Consider the following 17554-nt stretch of genomic DNA (forward strand, 5'->3'; position numbering starts at 1 on the left):
TAGAGGTTTGCTCACTGTAATGATCACTTTCGAAAGCTGCAACAAGAGAGCTCCTCCCAAGCATGGAAGGCAAATTATACGCTCTGTGGAAGGAGCTGATGGATATAGACCAGGCTATAGAAAGCAATTCCTGTCCCAACCTTCTCCATGAAATAGAATTTCCCCCATGTCTGCATCAGTAGTCCCTGTGCAGGTGAAAGTCTGGCGTGGCAAATACCTACATGATCTGGGGTATCTGAGAAATTGGTGCTTTCACTTCTTCCTGATACAGTAGGACAGTTGGCTACATTGCGGCTGGGAGGGGGCTTTTGCTTCAGGTCATGCCACTGAGGTAACGTGCATCAGACCAAAGGCTGAGGCTAATGCCTGTCACGTAGGAAGACATTGTATTTCCTGCCCGTGCGACCAGACCGTTCTGTGGTCTCACAAACTGGAATGGATGGCTTTGCCTTTGAGCCTTCCTCATAGTTTGAAGGTTTAAAAACAAGACTTGGCTTTGGTGCAGACCATTAAAATAGTTCCTAAGGCAACGGCAAACACTCCAATGATACCTCAGGCCCAGCCTCAGGTAAGCTGACGCAGTGCAGTCTCTCTTGCAGGATCTCCTAGCGACATAAGGAAGATGGACTCCATGATACTCCACAACCTGTCCACAGTAATAATTGAGACACCCTTCCTTGAAGCCAGGATCCTCATGCTCACTTCTTGGGGCTCTGAGTGCTTCGCGGGGAGCCCTGCACGTAAGACATGATGGCGTTCTGAAGAAAGCTGACTCGCTGGGCTTCCTCCTCCCTCATCCTGGAGATCTCTGCCTCACGAACCCGCAGCTTCTCCAGTAGGCTTGAGACTTCACCCTCTTTGTCCAGTAGCGCCTCCCGGTGGTTGCTGGACAGAACTACATAAGGAGGAACAAAGCATCAGCACAGCAAGACCTCTGTGGTCCTCAGGATTCTGGAAATGCTCTTGGGGCTGGGCTAAGCTTTACACAGCAGTGGCAGAAAACCAGAAAGCCCCCATTGCCCATATGATCTCTACTGGTGGAGAAATCTAGGTTTCTTCTTTGAATGTAAACCTCCTAGAATGACAAAATGGGCAAACCAGTGACAAGTCACTCCTCCAGCTCCAAAGATGCTACTGGACAAGAGCTGCAATTGCACTGCTGTTTGGGGAGTTGGCATCTGGGATACCTGGGAGGCAGAAATAAGAGGGGGCGCCCCAATCTTCTCAATCCCGAGGGCTGGATGTGACTTTGTCCCCAGCTGGTAGACGGCAAAGGTCCCACCTTTACACCTCTTGCTCATGTACAAGCCACTTAATCTTCTACTCCTGCCCTGCATCAAACACTACTATTTCTCTTTATGTGTTCCCCTCAGTTTGAGAGAGGCTGCCACATGGATTCCAGACAGCCCTCTCATTTCCTCCTCCTTTGCTGGGACTCTATGTCAGCCATCTCTGCCTCCTTCAGTCCCAAATCTGCCAGCAAGAGGGAAGCAGGATGCAAAAGGTCCCATTTGTCAGACCCGGCTCCAAGGCATCAAAGGATGCAATAAGAGTACTTGGTGGAGTTAGAAATAGATCGCCTTGGTCTCACAGGCATGGCATACCACCCTGTTCCTTGCAGCTTCCGGGGAAGCAGAGACACACCATTCCCTACCTTTCAGCTGTCGCTCCAGGGCTGCAATCTTCTCCCGCAGCCCTTCCTGTGCCGTCCTCTCGGCCTCAAGGTGTCCTATCTGCTCCTGCAGCCCTACTCGCACTTTGTTGATCTCAGTTACCTTCTCCTGTTCCTTGCTGCTCAACTCCTGCCATCCGAAATACAGGCGACAAAGCAAGTCAAGAGGGCTGCAGGCTAAGTATGAACCATTTTAAAAGCTCAGAGGAGATGCCCATCCCATCCCTTCCCTGTACAGTGGTACCTCGGGTTAAGTACTTTATTGGTTCCGAAGGTCTGTTCTTAACCTCAAACTGTTCTTAACCTGAAGCACCACTTTAGCTAATGGGGCCTCCCACTGGCACCGCACCTCTGCTGCACAATTTCTGTTCTCATCCTGAAGCAAAGTTCTTAATCTGAGGTACTATTTCTGGGTTAGCAGAGTCTGTAACCTGAAGTGTCTGTAACCTGAAGCGTATGTAACCCGAGGTAATCTACCATGTCTTACAGACACCCAATTCTACACCAATTCAATACTTCAGTCAGTAGAAATTGCATGTGTTTGAAAATTTAATCTTAGGTTTTCTGGCAGTGAAGGATGCCCTACCCGTTTTCTCCACTTTATTTATTATTATTATTATTATTATTATTATTATTATTATTATTATTATTGCTGCTTAGGCAATTTACCATATTTTTCGCTCCATAGGGTGCACCAAACCATAGGGCGCACTTAGTTTTTAGGAGGGAAATAAAGGGAAAAAAATTATCCCCCCCCAGCCCCAAAGAGCAAAGAAGCCAAGACAGCCAGCGGGATCCATTCCGCTGGCTGTCTTGGCTTCCTCTTTAGCCACGCACAACCTCTCCAGCCAGGAGAGGCTGTGTGCGGCTTCGTTTTTAGCCATGGGGCTGGGTCGGGGGAAGCCCAAGCTTCCCCCGACCCCAGCCCCCAGAACAGCTCTGGGAGCGGAGGCAAGGTTGCGCAGCTGGGGGAGCGCTCCGAAGTCTTGCGGATAGCTGCCCAAAGCCTGGGGTGCACAGCGCTGTGCTCCCCGAGCTTCAGGCTGCAGGCTGCTATCCGCAAGCCTTCGGAGCCCGGCGGGAACTCCCACCGCGCTCCGAAGGCTTGCGGATAGCTGCCCCTCTTGCTCTCCAGGCTTCAGCGAAAGCCTGCATTGCTCCATAGAACACACACACATTTCCCCTTCATTTTTGGATGGGGAAAAAATGCGTCCTATAGAGAGAAAAATACGGTATATACCACTCAGTCACCATGGCTTCCAAACCACACTCTCCATTCACCTGCTGAAGTTCTTCCACCCGCCTCTTGAGCCCTTCCACTTGTAGGCTCAGGTGGCCCTCCCTAGACTGGGCCTCAGCCACTGCTTGCTTCTGCTGCAGGCAGTAATTCTGAGCCTCGTCGCGGGACTGCATCATCAGCCGCAGCTTCTCCTCCAGGTGCTCCTGTCGCTGTTGCTGCAAAGCCCAAAAGGAGGTGGGAGAGGAGGGGGTGGGAAAGCAACTGCTTGAAATTATATATATAACACTGGCATGCACTAATTAGGGCCGTCTTCCAGTTAAGGAAAACCTCCACCCATTATTGGTGCAAATTTTAATCCTTTAGTTATTCGACTGAAATTGCACACAACTTTTGAAAAAGCCATAGTTGTGAAGCAAAAAGCATAGATTGTGGGCTCACGTTAGCCGTGTGTGTGTGTTTGAGAAAGGGGAATTCCTATTTCTAAGACCGTGCTTGCCACCTGCAGTTTTTGGAAGTAGCAATACAATGTGATGTTGAATTCGCTTCCAAGTGTGCAGTTCTGCAACATATATTTTGCTGTTCTGCAGAGGCAAGAAAACATGAAGCTGCCATGGAAAATGCCAACACTCCCCCACTGCTCCAAAATGGTTATCCCCCCTCTCTCAAAGTGGTTTCACACCCTGATGCTATGACATGGAGAGTTTCCCGGCCCTGTTTCCACATCACTGGGTGCCACTCGTGTGGCTGTTGAAACACAGTGATGTGATATGATGTAGGCGGTACAACACATTATGGATGGAATGGGGACAAGTCAAGTGGTTTGCTGCTGTTGCAGCTTCTGCAACCACCCCCATTGTTTCTTATAACATGTAGCTCCACCCTCAGCACCCAGCCGCGCTCACCTCTTCCAACCTGGCTTGGTTCTTGGCTTTGATGAGCTCTTCCTCAATCTGGCCTCGCTCTACAAGGGCAGCAGCTTTCACTCGGCTCAATTCCTAGTTACAAAAGCAAAAAAAGGGCATTACGTGACAACTTTGGGTTGTTAAGAATCTCGACGTCACTTCAGCCTTCCTGAGTGTTCTCATCCAACAGGTTGCATTTGGATCCAAGATCCTAGAGGAGGTCGAAAAACAACAGAGGATAGGGACTGGGTATGTTTTTCACGCAAAGGTTGCCTATGGCAGTAAGCAGCTTATGGCTGGGACTTCGTACCCTGTGGCGGATCTGCTGCCGCTCCACTCACCTCCTCAAGCCCTATGCGGATGGCTTCCAGTCTCTGGATGCGCTCCTGCAGGGACCGCTCACTTGCCTCCATGTGATGGCTCAGGTGATCTACCTGCATTATGAATGGCACAAAGGAAGGGGGTACATAACAGCATCTGAGCACCATCTAGTGTAACCCCTTCAGCAAATGGGGACCTTCTCATTCTCAGCTCAGAAAGGGATGTTGGGCTCCACTCTGTCCCAAATGGTTTGGGAGCAAAGCCTTCCTTTTAATATAGATACATGAATGAACTGGCCTCCTGATAAGAAATGAGGACTGATTCAGACTATGGAGCTTCTGCTTAGAGTCAGTCTAACACAGCAAGCCATACAGGTTAATTGGGAGATCCTTCAAGGGGAAATGTATTTCCCCTGCCCCAGACTCTTGGGAAGTAAGATCTGAAATGTGGGAACCATTGTGAAAGCATCCAGTCCTTTGTATGGAGAAGAGGGAAATGGAGATTGTAATTGGGGAATTCCCCCCAAAAGAGAACAAAAGGCCTTTCCACCCCCACTTTGCCCTGGGGGCACCCCCTTCCTTTTCTCTTCATTCAGTCATGTGAAATGGGAAAGGGACTGAAACCTCCTGTAGGAAAAACTCTGCGACCCTACATCCTATGCAGCAAGATGCTAAATGAAGGAATTAAATTTTCACCCGAGACAGAAAGTTAGCTTGAGTCAGCTCTGCCTCCTTGAGAAGGGATCTGTGTTTGTCTTCTTATCATGCCCCCCCCCTCTCCCCAGGGACGCTGCTGAGGGACTTGGCCGCCCTCAACCTCACCTCCTTCAGCCGAAGGGACTCTGCATCTTCCAGGACCTGCTTGAACCTCTTCTTCTCCATGTCCAAACGCTCTGAGGATAAGCAGGGAGAACTACAATGAGGTGCCAGCTGCTTGATCCTTCACCGATTCACCTCTTCTGTGGAATCCAGACTGCATCTTACATTCAGCAGCTCCAGACTCCCCAAATCCTGCTCACCTTCAGCTTGTACAGCCCGCAGCTTCATTTCTGCAGTTGTGTGGGTCAGGTCCTCCTTCACCTGGAAGAGCTGCTCCTGCTGTGCTTTGCACCTTCTTTCCAGGTCGCTCACCTAGAAGGAAGCGACTCTCATGATACCCAGGCAAGCCCAGTCTCTGCACCCTGGACTGCTGGGACAAGGGGGAGAGGCAGGAGCCTGGTGGCAGGAAAAGGAGAAGATGGGCTGTCAGGAGTTCCTGGGGTGTGTGTCTGTGTGTGTGACTCAGGTAAGCTACCCATTGCAGATACTCAAGCCATTCTCTTACCTGATTCTTGAGCAGGAGGTTTTTCTCATGGGCTGCTGAAAGTTCTCGCTGAAGTGTTGCCTCTCGATTAGCAGATGCCTACAAAGGCAGGCAGTGGCAACTATCAGTTCTTCTTCCCCTACTTTTCTTCCATCCTCCTCACATACCCCCTATGTAGCACTGCTTCCCATACCACCACATCAGCTCTGGGCACCTTTCCCACTTCTTCCATGCTGAAGAAGAAGAAGAGTTTGGATTTGATATCCCGCTTTCTCACTACCCTGAGGAGTCTCAAAACAGCTAACAATCTCCTTTCCCTTTCTCCCCCACAACAAACACTCTGTGAGGTGAGTGGGGCTGAGAGACTTCAGAGAAGTGTGAGTGGCCCAAGGTCACCCAGCAGCTGCATGTGGAGGAGTGGAGATGCGAACCCGGTTCACCAGATTACGAGACTACCGCTCTTAACCACTACACCACACTGGCCACCTGCCACTTTCTCAGCCACAGATGGCCCCAGTCTGCCCAGATCATCCCGGCCTACCATTTTGTGTTGCTGCAACTCTTTGGCCTGGCTCTCAACCAGTCTCGCCTGCTCCTGCTTTGCCGTACTCAGCAGCTCTCCCAGGTTGCACACCTTCTGCTCGGACAAAGCCAAAGCGGCCTCCGTCATTTGGAGTCTGCAAGGCAGGAAGTGTCACGTGAGATTAGGGACATGCAGCAAAGCAAACACCCGTGTGCTTGTGGCCAGAATCAGATGGTGGAGGAGCCAAATTGTCCTGCATAATCACTTTCAACCTGAAGACCTTTACAGCCACAAAACCTCACGCGCAGGGTGAACGCCAGGGTGAACGTTGTGTGTGAAGGATCAGGATGTGTTTTTGATAGATATTTTAGAAATACAATAAAAATACTAACCTAATTGAAATACTACCTGTAAGCCACCTTGGTGGAATGTAAATAATTGTGATAACTAAATAAAGAGACAGCATATCCATTTTGGATGCTGGAAAACCATTTCAGCATTCATGCAACACAGGTCAAGTCCAATGTATTTCTCCAGGCGTACACGACGACAGTAATCTTCCACCTTTTGAGACTTGGGACCACCTTCTGCCAAGACATGCACTTGGGGACCCACCTCTTAATTTTTAGCTGTATTTCTGCATAGCGGTAGTGTGGTTGGTGTGACTTGGTCTAGATCAAATTGTGATCCAGGAGGGAGTCCCAGTAGCGAGAACAAGATGGTGTATTAGATGGGTCACACCATCCATTTAAAACTCTCTTAGACCATTTTAACAGTCATGGCTTCCCCCAAAGAATCCTGGGAACTGGTTAAGGGCACTGGGAACGGTAGCTCTGTGAGGAGTTGCCTAACAGCTCTCAGCAACCCAAACTACAGTTCCCATGATTCTTTGGAGGAAGCCATGACTATTAAAGTGGTATAAGAGGGCTTTAATTGGATGGTGTGGATGTAACTTTAGAATGAGATTCCCCTTGAGCCAGATATCTGGGTGGAAATGAAATCCTGCTTTTTCCAACCCCCTTGCCCAGCGGGTCCCCAGAGAGTTGCTGCTCCTTACTTTGCTTGTAGCGAGTTCAACACGGAATGTCGCTCCGTCAGGGCCTCTTGCAACTGCCCAATTCGTGTCGCTGATACCCTGCATGGAGGAGAGAGGCAATATCCAGGTAGGGGACTATCTGTAAAATAAACTTTGTAGCAAGAGCAGGGAAGGGAGCAGCCAAGTTGTGACAAAAGTACTGGTTAAAATGGGACAAACAGTAACAAGCCGAAGGAAGATTCTTAGAAATCATTTTTTTTCTAAAAACCCACAGCATACTTTGTAGATAGTTCCTATGTGACAGGTAATGCTTTACAAGGGTTCAGCACTTTGAATAACCTGTTTTGATATTTTTGTAAGCTGCCTTTGACTATATGAGGAAAGCCGGGTGCAAAAAAAACCCCTTTAAAATAAATAAATAACAGTATTCTGACTGCTAGTCCAGAAGACCTATTAGGGTCAGCACAGATGTCATGGTTGTACCATACAAAGTGAAGCAAAGTAAAATAGCAATATCCCTAAACTTCCACAGTGGAAGTATCCTCTTTTTGAGATGCTCCCTGTTCCATGCTACCATTTCTAATTGGCGTAAGGCCTTAGTAGCACCTGAAAACAACACTGAGGAACCAAGGTCTGGACTCAGCTGAGGAGGTAAAAAATCTGCAGCTCACAATCCACTCACCTACTGCTGTGGTTCATCACCTCTCGCTGCTTGTCAATGGTGTCCATCATATCCAGGTACTGCAAATCACATATGTATAAAATCAGTAACCTGAGTTTTAAATTCAAGCAGCAAGCAGGCCAATGTACTCAAGAGTACTGGGAGAGTCGAACTTTTCTAGCCTCAGGCCACAGCTTTTCTTCCCAGCCCTCCAGTTAACATCTCTATAGATTTTTAATCCTACCCTTCTACTAATGAGCTTTGGGAAATGCACAATGCCTCCTCCCTGCATTCTAACTACACAACAATCCTCTGAAGCAGGTTAAGTTGAGAGGTAGCATGGCCTAAACTCATCCAATTAGCTTTATGGCTTGAACCTGAGTTTCCCCAGTCCTAGCCTCAAGCTCTATTCACAAGACCGCAAGTCTTTCTTTGTTGTGGGAACGTTATCACTGTAGTCACAAGAGCTGAAGGTAAACACCAAGATGCTGAAGAGCAACAGGTTAGATCCACAGGTGTCTTGTCAGGTATATATAGGGAGACCAAGGATTCATTCAATCAAATGGATTACTTTCAGGGAGTTTAAGGAATTAAGTTTTCTTCACTGGACTAGTGCAGATGATATTTCTGGGAGGCTGAGAGTTACACAGAGCACTACCCATTTCTCTTGGCTTCAGCAATTCTACCAGGCCACAGGAATCCAGAAAGATGACTTTACAGTAACAATTCTCCCTAGACCAGACCAGACAAACTGGTCGAGGCTTTCTTCAATTTCTAGTATGTTCAAAGTAGTTTGCCACCTGAAGTTGAGAGGGTTCTGTAGATCAGAACGACTTCCTCTGGCAACTTGGGAGGAATCACCAAGTGAGGTTAGAAATGCAATGCCCTCAAGATCAAGCACCATTACAAATTAACCCTTCCACTCCATAGAGAATCTGATTGAATCCATGGATGAAGAAGACAGGACAGCTCCGTAGTACATACCCCCAAAAAACTATCAAGCAAAGCTAACAAACCTGTCTAGAGTTCTTCTCCTTCAAGCTTATCACCTCTTTGCTGAGCACTTGGGTCATGCTCCGACTCTTGCAGAGGATGTTCTGACGTTCTTGGTTGTGTTCCATGGCTTGATCTGGGCCAGAGGGAGAGAGAGAAAGTGCATAGATGAACCTTTTCACCAAATATTCTGCTCAGGGTGAGCAGCCAGTGATGTGTAGTCGATAGAACGTTGGACCCAGACCTGGGAGTCTGGGGTTCTAGTCTCTACTCAGTCATGAAACTCAATGGGTGACCTTGGGCCAGTCACTAACTCTCAACCTAATCTACCTTACAAGGCTGTTGCCACCTTGAGCTCCTTGGGAGAAAAGGGAAGGGGATATAAATGCAATCAATCAATCAATCATATAGGTAAAGGTAAAGGTACCCCTGACCATTAGGTCCAGTTGTGGACGACTCTGGGGTTGCGGCGCTCATCTCGCTTTAATGGCTGAAGGAGCCGGCGTACAGCTTCCTATGACCAATAAGGTCAGTTTTGTCCCAGAGTCACAAATGTGAAATCCAACAATTGTTGTTAGTATGTTCCCTGTGCATCTGGCATCAAAATGGGGAGTGTAACATACGAAGAGCATTGCTGGAGTAAACCAAACACTCTGTTTTCAACAGGGGCCTACCAGTTACCTCTGAGACGCCCATAATATAAACTTAAAAAACCCAGCAAATGTGCTGCCCTCCCTCCCAGCCCAGGATGTACTGTCAACTTCAAAGAACTGTGAGCTTGTCTGAAAATCTTCTTTGGTCTCAGGCTGGACGTTGACCTCTTGTACAGGACCGTTGGGTACAGGGCAGCCCGCTGCAACAGCTGAATGTAGAACTCTAAGCACGTAAAGGGTTGGCACAGCTGCTCACCCACAGCCTTCAGGATGTCACTGGGCACATTGTTCCCGGCCAATTCCAGTTGTCGTAGTGCCCGGTTGCTATGCAGGCAATTCAGGAGTGCACGGCCCCCCAGGAGCCCAATGTTATTCCAGCGCAGATCTAAGTAAGAAGAAAAGCACCACACATGACCACCAGTTAAACACAAGCTCTCGCTTTCCCAAGTTTTCACACACCAGCAGCTGAAACTAGGCCACTTGGGGGGGGGGGTGTTACCTATAACTGCAATTCATCGAGGGTCCAGTGAAAAGGGCTAGGAGGCTAATTTCTGGTGGCATTCCCCTTCATGTCCTTTTTTTTGCACTAGGGAGATAAATGCTTGCTGAACTGCTGCAAAGTTTAGCAAAGGAACAGATCCATACTTTCTTATACGTGTGTGAAACGAGCAGTATAATTCTATGCATAATTAAGAGGTGCTTAAGCCCATTAATTACTATGGGTTTACGTGTGCACCAAATTATGCACAGGGCTCAACTTGAAAATGCTTATGTAAGGATACTTTGCAGGCTAGCGAGACTTTGCGTTTGCGTGTGTGTGTGGAGTTTTATGTATTTTGCCATGCGTTGCTTCAGGTGCCAGCCAGGCAGCCAATAAAGCTCAATGGCTGAAGGCCTCATGCCAAAAGGCACAGAACAGGCCACTAAGGCCGTGTCTGCACTTGTACAGTTCTAAGCCCTGGCTTGGTTGGTCGAGAGTGGGCAAGTTTATATCTTTCTGAACAGAGTATCAAAATCTGCAAAGTGAGATGCCCAGCTGCCTCAGCACCACCTCCAATTCTGCGGATGCTGCTCGGTAGCATCTGGTGGCTGCAGTGCAGGAGTCAAACGATCCCAGGGTGAAAGTGTGTCACTGCAGATACCTTCAGAAGTAAGCAGAGTCCAAGGCTCAAGCCAGGAGAGCAGTCATCGCTTCCCTGAAAAAGGAACTGGGCTGACAAGAAGGGGAAGATGCTTCACTGCTTAGAGCAGTGGTTCTCAAAGGGTGTGGCATCCCCCACTGATGTAGCCGGGCAGGGAAGATTCAAGGACCATCCAAGGAACATTTAAACATTTAAGTGTGGTATAATATAGTGTCAACATAATATATATTTATTTCTAGACTATGGATATGTATCTTTTTAAAATGAGAGCAAGAGCATCAAGTAATACCAAGGACAATCCTAGCTGTGTTTTCCAATGTATTGCTGACTGATTTGGTGTGGCATGAGCATATTTTTATTCTGAAAGCGTGGCCCAGAGAAGTAAATCTGAGTCTTACCAAGTTCCCGAAGACTGGAATTGGCTTTCAGCGCCATGGACAGCTCTCCTGCCCCCTGGTGGTTGATCTGGTTATTGCGCAGATCCAGGTACTGGATGTGACCATTGGCGCCAAGGCCCTCACAGAAAATGGCAAAGCTTTCTTCCCATACACCCAAGTTGTTCCATTCCAAAGTGAGGCTGGAGTTGGGAGCGGGGAAGAGTCAAAAAGAAAGGCAAAGAGACCACGTTAGGCAAGAGACGTAACAGCACAGCTAAGACTGGGCCATACACCAAGCAAGGAGCCTTTAATTTTCCTCGCACTCAGTACCAATTTTATGAGGTAATATTGTGTGACAATAATTTTGTAGAGACAAGAAAGAACCCACCCAATCTTTTCAGTTTCGCTCAGCAACAACAGGAGAAGCTGCTCCTGGTCAGATTTCGAAGAACTTGATGTGATACATGCACACAGTGCACCCCCAGAAAGGTCCAAAAGGAGATGATGTACCCCCAAATCCCTGTGGCTGCTCACCTCCGGATTGTCTTGTTCTGCCTGAGCAGTTTTCCCAGAGCCTCTGCCCCCACAGATCGTAGGTTGTTTCCCTGAAACAAACCAAGCCCCAGCAGTTAACAGGATAACATATGAGCATGGCAGGGTCAGACCAGAGGCCCACTTAGTCTGTTATCCTGTTCTCAGATGCTTGTGGGAAGCCCTTAAGCAAGCCAGCAGCACAATGGCCCTCTCCCACTCATGGTCCCCATTAAATGGGATTCAGCTGCTTGCTTTGCCTCGTCGTCAGGTACAAGTACATCTACACTACAAACGACACTGCTTTAAAATAACTTTTTGTACCATGGCTTTGCCCAAGGACTCTTGGGAGTTAGAAACTTGTAAAGATGTTGTGACTAGCTCTTGTGAATGTGAACTACAGTTCACATTCAGTGTTATGTTTTTATTTTCATTATCAACTATTATTTTTATGATTCTGCTGTTGTACATCACTTTGTGTTATTTGAACTGAAAAGCAGGGTGAAATTTAGTTAGTACATAAATAGACTCCAAGATTCCTTTGGGGAGAAAGCCATGGCGTTTAAACTGCAAAAAAAAAAAAAGTCTGTACTAGCAACATAGACACACGCTATTTACATTTGAGGTCTGGGCTAATCATATGCTGCAACTTAAGCAAAATATTTGTCTCTCTTGGCTTGTGGGGGGGGGGTAATGAGGAGCTAGTTATTTCTTATTGGCACTTTGTTCCACATGTATTTAGGACTGGGATGCAAAACCATATGCACAGAACCTGTAAGAGTTTAAAGCAATTAACTGGGACTTACGATTCTGAATTCCTGCCTTTACATTTAAAACTGTGCCTCTGCAACTGTGAAGATGAGGAATTCAGCCTTTAAAAATAGCTGGGATTCTCAAAATTCCAAAGTTGCATTTTAGTCATTTCTGGACCCCACTACTTGGAAGTGGAACCGACTCACCTTCAGATCCAAGGATTTCACAACAGTGTTGGAACAAAGTCCATGAAGTAGTAGCTTAGCCCCTGTAAGGGAAAAAGGAAAGAGCAGTTAATTCCTTTTTGTACTAAAGGTCTGGCCTCTCAACCCCTGGGTATGAGCAGCAAGAGTCAGCAGGTATTTGTTTCAGTCAGGCAAACTCTGTAGTCAGCAACTTCTTGCTATGATTCTAACACAGGAGTGGCCAAACAGATGCCCTCTATATGCTGTGGACAATTTCCATCAGCCTCAGCCAGTATGGCCAACGGTCATGGACGATGGATGAGTTGTAGTCCAAAATATCTAGAACACACTATGTTGGCTATCCCTGCTCTAATGGGTGCCAAAAGGTCTTCCTCTGGGATTATGTGTTGCCTATAACTCTAGCCTGGAAAAGCTGTTTCAAAGGGGAGGCATAACTCATTTAAAGCACCATCTTATGCATGTTGTGAGCCATCAGGCCCAATCCAAAGCTTTGCTACTGGCTCTAGGCTCAAGTACTTAATGGAATGCCCACACTAAATGGACCCACACTTGGAGGTCTGCAGGGGAGAGGTGTCTGGGGGAGGGGGGGGGAGAAGCCTTGAGAGGCAGATAAAGTGCTACATTTGACCCCTGGATGTTTCCCATCCATATTGTAGAAGGCAGTCCCAAAAGGCACACCTTCTGTCAAAAAAAAGAAAAATGGGGCAATTCTAGAGAGGCCATTGGCCTTCTCTAATTGCCTTACAGCTCCTGTTATTTTACCTGAATGCTTTGAGGCAGTCTCCCTCAAGCTTGTGCCTTCTGAATGTTTTGGACTATGACTTTCATCAGCACCAGCCCATATGACCAGCGATCAGAGAGTGCAACAAGTGCATCTGGAGGGCAACAAGCTTTTCACCCATGTTTTAGGGTTAGGAATAAGCCTGTATTCTCAGAATGCTGTATTCTGCCCCCACTGCCAATTATTACATAGTGCAATCACAGAAATTGCAGTGTATGCCTGGCCCTGTGTAAGAGGCTCTGTTAACAACATGTTATTTGGGAACTGGGAAAATTCTGTTTCAGTGTAATATTTTCTGGGGCTTAGTCTGTTAAATGCTGTCTTCACATTATGGAAAAAATGCCCCAGCCTGGGTGGCTGGTAATTAGCAAGCATGGGGGGGGGGTGTTAACCCTTTCCTCCCCTGCTGTGGCACTGAGGAAAATCCACTTTCTGCAAAAATCAATTTTACATCACTTCACACATCATTGTTTGACTCTTGATGGGATTTCAAATGCACCCCTCATAGAGGCATCATGGTTCTGAATAGTGACCAAATCCCCTTACGGCAATTGCCACCAGCAGGTATTCCAAGCCCTTTTATTCCTGGGCCTCCCATGGCAACTTGTAATCTTTTGTTTTATTCCTTCCCAAGTGATACTGGAAACCCCTTTTACGAGAAGAAGAAATTCCCACTTGTGCAACGCAACGAAAACATATGGGTGACAAAGCCACATCAGTAACTGAAGGATGGGTGAGAGGCCATGAGGAAAAGAGGCCACGGACTTTGGCTTTTACGGTCTATTCACAGGAAAGGACAGAAATCAAGAATTGCCTTATGAACAAACAGAGCCCCACCTTCTTCACTCAGCATACAATTGCTCAGCGTGATCTCGGTGAACTGGAGTTCATCCTGCAACAGCTTGCCCAGGACCCCGCAGGTTTCCACAGAAAGGGTGTGTGTAGCTAAATCCAAGCGGCTTTTCCCTGAGGCTTCCTCCAAGTGCTGCAGGATACTTTCCTGGGGTTCAGCACCGCTCTCCTTGCACAGCCTAACGTAGGACCGTCGGAAGTCATCCATCTCTGTGGCAGGCATCAGTGTCACTCATGCCCCTCCACGTAGATGAGGAATTAAGAGGGGTCCCGGTATGAAATGGCAGCCGAGGGTAGCCTGGGGGACAGCAACAGTCAGATGTTACCACCCTGATACATGCTGCTGAGTGCTTTCTCTCAGGTAATCATGCTTTTAAGATTTTAAGAAAACCCCACATAAGGGCACTAGGAATGGCACCAGCCTAGCCAACTTTACCCCGAGACAAAGCAGTCAGGTTTCCAAACACTCACTGAGGGTTGCTAGAAATACAGCCTCACCCTTCAACTGCCAGCGCCAGCCTATGTAACCAAGGGGAACGGAGCATGATGGGTAATGTAGTTAAATTCTTCCTCTGCCAAATCCTATTATTTAGGAAGTAAGGCATGCTGGGAGTTGAAGTTTAGAAGTAATATTTGACTTTCTTGCGGACATTCCTTCTGCTAAGGAGTTCTTGTTTTAAACACACAGGGTAAACACACATATAATGATACATATGAAATCAAATTAGAATCTGATAAAGTGTTTTAGGTTAAGTTTCTGAAGTAATGAAGGCAACTTAACAAGAACTAGAGTTGGCAGATCAAGCATGTTTAAAAGGTCTCGAGAGACCTTCAGTGCCTGTTTTATGGGACAGCCATTCTCTAAAATAAGAGGCACCTGTGGTCTTCGTGTGGTGTAAGAGAATCCTTTAAAAATAAATATCTAGTGTGGCTGTTCTACAAGATTCCTGAACGTGAGAGATTAGCCAGAATCAAAATGCAAGTCTGGCTAGTCTCTCATATTCTGTGGAAATGTAAGATGCTGAAATCTGGGGTGCACATTCTGCAGAATACAGGACTTCGGGAAAACTTGTTTATTTTTGTGTGTGTGTTATCAAATTAATGCATTAATTTAACTGGGAAGGATGAAGCCAGCCTTTCACACAAAGATGCCAAGTTGTTGTCTGCATCCCTGGAGGTTTGCCTTGGAATCACACATGTTTTCTGTGAGAAACTGTTATAGAGATGTGGGGTACAATATGACACTACAGTGTGCCATCAGGGATGAGAATTAGACACTTTATGTTTATGTGAGAACAATCCACTTACTTGTAAATTAGTTCACAGTAACAGTTCAGTCTCAGGATGAGTTCACACATACATGTTAACCACTCAGTGACTGCAGCAAAAGTAACCACTATCACATTTCAAGCATTATGTATCACCTCACACTGCCAAGCACAGTTCTTTTCAATAGAGGCAGTTAATTCTTGTGTCTACAAGTCACTGTGTGAAACGTCAAATTACATTGGTTCTGAAATCTGCAGGCTTCCCCTGAACAAAACTACTCACTTGGCTTTTTAAAAGTTTAAAGGTAAAGGATCCCTGACCATTAGGTCTAGTCGTGGACAACTCTGGGGTTGTGGCGCTCATCTCTCTTTATTAGCCGAGGGAGCCGGTGTACAGCTTCCGGGTCATGTGGCCACCATGACTAAGCCGGTTCTGGCGAACCAGAGCAGCGCACAGAAACGCCGTTTACCTTCCTGCCGGAGCGGTACCTATTTATCTACTTGCACTTCGTGCTTTCGAACTGCTAGGTTGGCAGGAGCAGGGACAAAGCAACGGGAGCTCACCCCGTCACGGGGATTCGAACCACCGGCCTTCTGATTGGCAAGCCCTAGGCTCTGTGGTTTAACCCACAGCGCCACCCACTGTCTTAATTGGAAGAAAAATATGTAAAGCAATAAGAAATTGGTTGAAACGGTTTCATATATGTATTCTTACTTTGCCTCGCCCATTCTCTCCCTATACTTTCCCTTCAACACTGTCTTGCAGTTTTAAAAAACTTGTTGTGAATATACTAATTGTATACATTCAGCCACACTTTCATACCCATTCATGCCTCAGTAGACAAAAAAGAAGAGAAAATCAAATGAACAGAAGAGTAGGATAGAGGAAAAAGAGAAGTGAAAGTTCTGATCAGTGTGGATTTCAAATTTAAAAGGCTGAATCAGCAGCAGATTCTGCATACATCAGATTCTATTTGAAAGTTTTACTAAAGGAAGAATTGCTGCTCTCCATTGAAAGCATGGAGACAGGGAAGCCGTTAGGAAGACGAGCACCGGGAATGTTGAATAGTTGCTGAATTGTGGGAAGAGGTGGCAAAGTGTATCAACTAGTCAGATCCACACTATACATTAAAAGCTCATGACTCCCCTCCCCCCCAATCATCCTGGGAACTGTAGTGCTCCTCACCAAACTAAAGGCCTTGATTCACATTCCCTTTGAGTGTTTTTGCCTATTTGGAATATGTCATTGAACTCTGATAATGATTCCTACTAGTCTGGATGGAGAATAATAGGGGTATTTGTGTGTGTGTAGAAAATAGCCTACTGTACAAAATAACATTTATATTCATTGCTCTGTCTGCATTTGCCTCTGGTCCCAGCCAACACTGGCTGGGAAAGTTGCTCCTAGGGAAAGCTAGACCTTGCCTGGCCTAGTGGAATTTAGAGAAAGCGTATGCCATCACATTTCCTTGCTCTGTACCCACTATTTGTTTCTCAGCCCGTCAGCTGTGTCCATGCCAAGGAAGGTTCTGACTAAAATTACCCTGAGAAATAAAACAACTTTATTTGTGTATTTTCTAGCACCCATCATACAGTTGGCACGAAGTTATTAAGAGATGGTGACAATAGTTGTATAGAAGCATTTTAGTACTATTTCAGTGTCAGTAGCTCCAGTGCCTAGTATGCGGACTTAAAGCTTGGTCCTAGCCAAGTTTACTCAGAGGTAAGATGCATTAAATTCAATCAGACTTTCAATGACTTAAGTTGACTTAGGAAGGCAGCCTAACGGCCCGGCCCTAAACCTTTTGGATACAGAACTACTTCCAGGGAGCTAAGCAAGCTCAGGAACTGCAACTGTGTGATCCAGTCCTATAAATGTTTACTTAGTAAATCCCACCGAATTCGGTGTGACTAAGTCACAGTCTTTGATTGCACAAATGTACAAGAGAGGAAGTCTTACTGAACTTAATGGGACGTAATTATTTTTTAAAAAGTAATTCCTACTGATATAAATTTAATTCCAAGTATAGGCTTTAGAATTATGATCCTGTAGGGCTGGTGGAAAATGCATTTGCAATCTATCCTACTAGCTACTAGTTTATTCTGAACATGGTTACTACGAGCAGTAGAGATGTGAGCAGAATCAGCTATGGCAGTGGAGCACAGGAGCAGGCGCACGTGGCAATGAGGGCAAAAAATACCACTTCCACTACCAAATGAGCAAGAAAACCACCCTTCCTGTCTGAACTTACTCGAGCTGCGGCTCTTACACCGCCTATTTTCTCCCTCTTATATCGCTTTGCCTTCAGATCCTGGCCTACCCCCAGGTCCCCAGGCCGGG

General features: G+C 46.6%; 1 protein-coding gene across 5 annotated transcripts in view; it reads right to left on the reverse strand.

Annotated features, from left to right (window-relative positions):
* Positions 1-17554, reverse strand: part of LRRC45 (leucine rich repeat containing 45) — an 18655-nt gene continuing 1101 nt past the window's right edge. Inside the window, exons 1-18 of one of the 5 annotated variants that reach the window (XM_083598360.1) lie at positions 17466-17546; positions 13931-14243; positions 12313-12374; positions 11357-11427; positions 10844-11022; positions 9560-9688; positions 8674-8786; positions 7679-7737; positions 7018-7095; positions 5979-6114; positions 5459-5536; positions 5154-5265; positions 4957-5027; positions 4156-4248; positions 3815-3907; positions 2954-3127; positions 1655-1802; positions 1-895 (exon numbers count right to left, since the gene is read on the reverse strand). In XM_083598360.1, coding sequence (XP_083454486.1) covers positions 699-895; positions 1655-1802; positions 2954-3127; positions 3815-3907; positions 4156-4248; positions 4957-5027; positions 5154-5265; positions 5459-5536; positions 5979-6114; positions 7018-7095; positions 7679-7737; positions 8674-8786; positions 9560-9688; positions 10844-11022; positions 11357-11427; positions 12313-12374; positions 13931-14168 — 2031 coding nt within the window. In that variant the 5' untranslated portion in view covers positions 14169-14243; positions 17466-17546 and the 3' untranslated portion in view covers positions 1-698. The other 4 variants (XM_083598363.1, XM_083598361.1, XM_083598359.1 and 1 more) reach the window with 4 other exon arrangements.

Source organism: Podarcis filfolensis, assembly GCF_964270895.1.
Source record: "Podarcis filfolensis genome assembly, chromosome: 2".
Classification (NCBI taxonomy): domain Eukaryota; kingdom Metazoa; phylum Chordata; class Lepidosauria; order Squamata; family Lacertidae; genus Podarcis; species Podarcis filfolensis.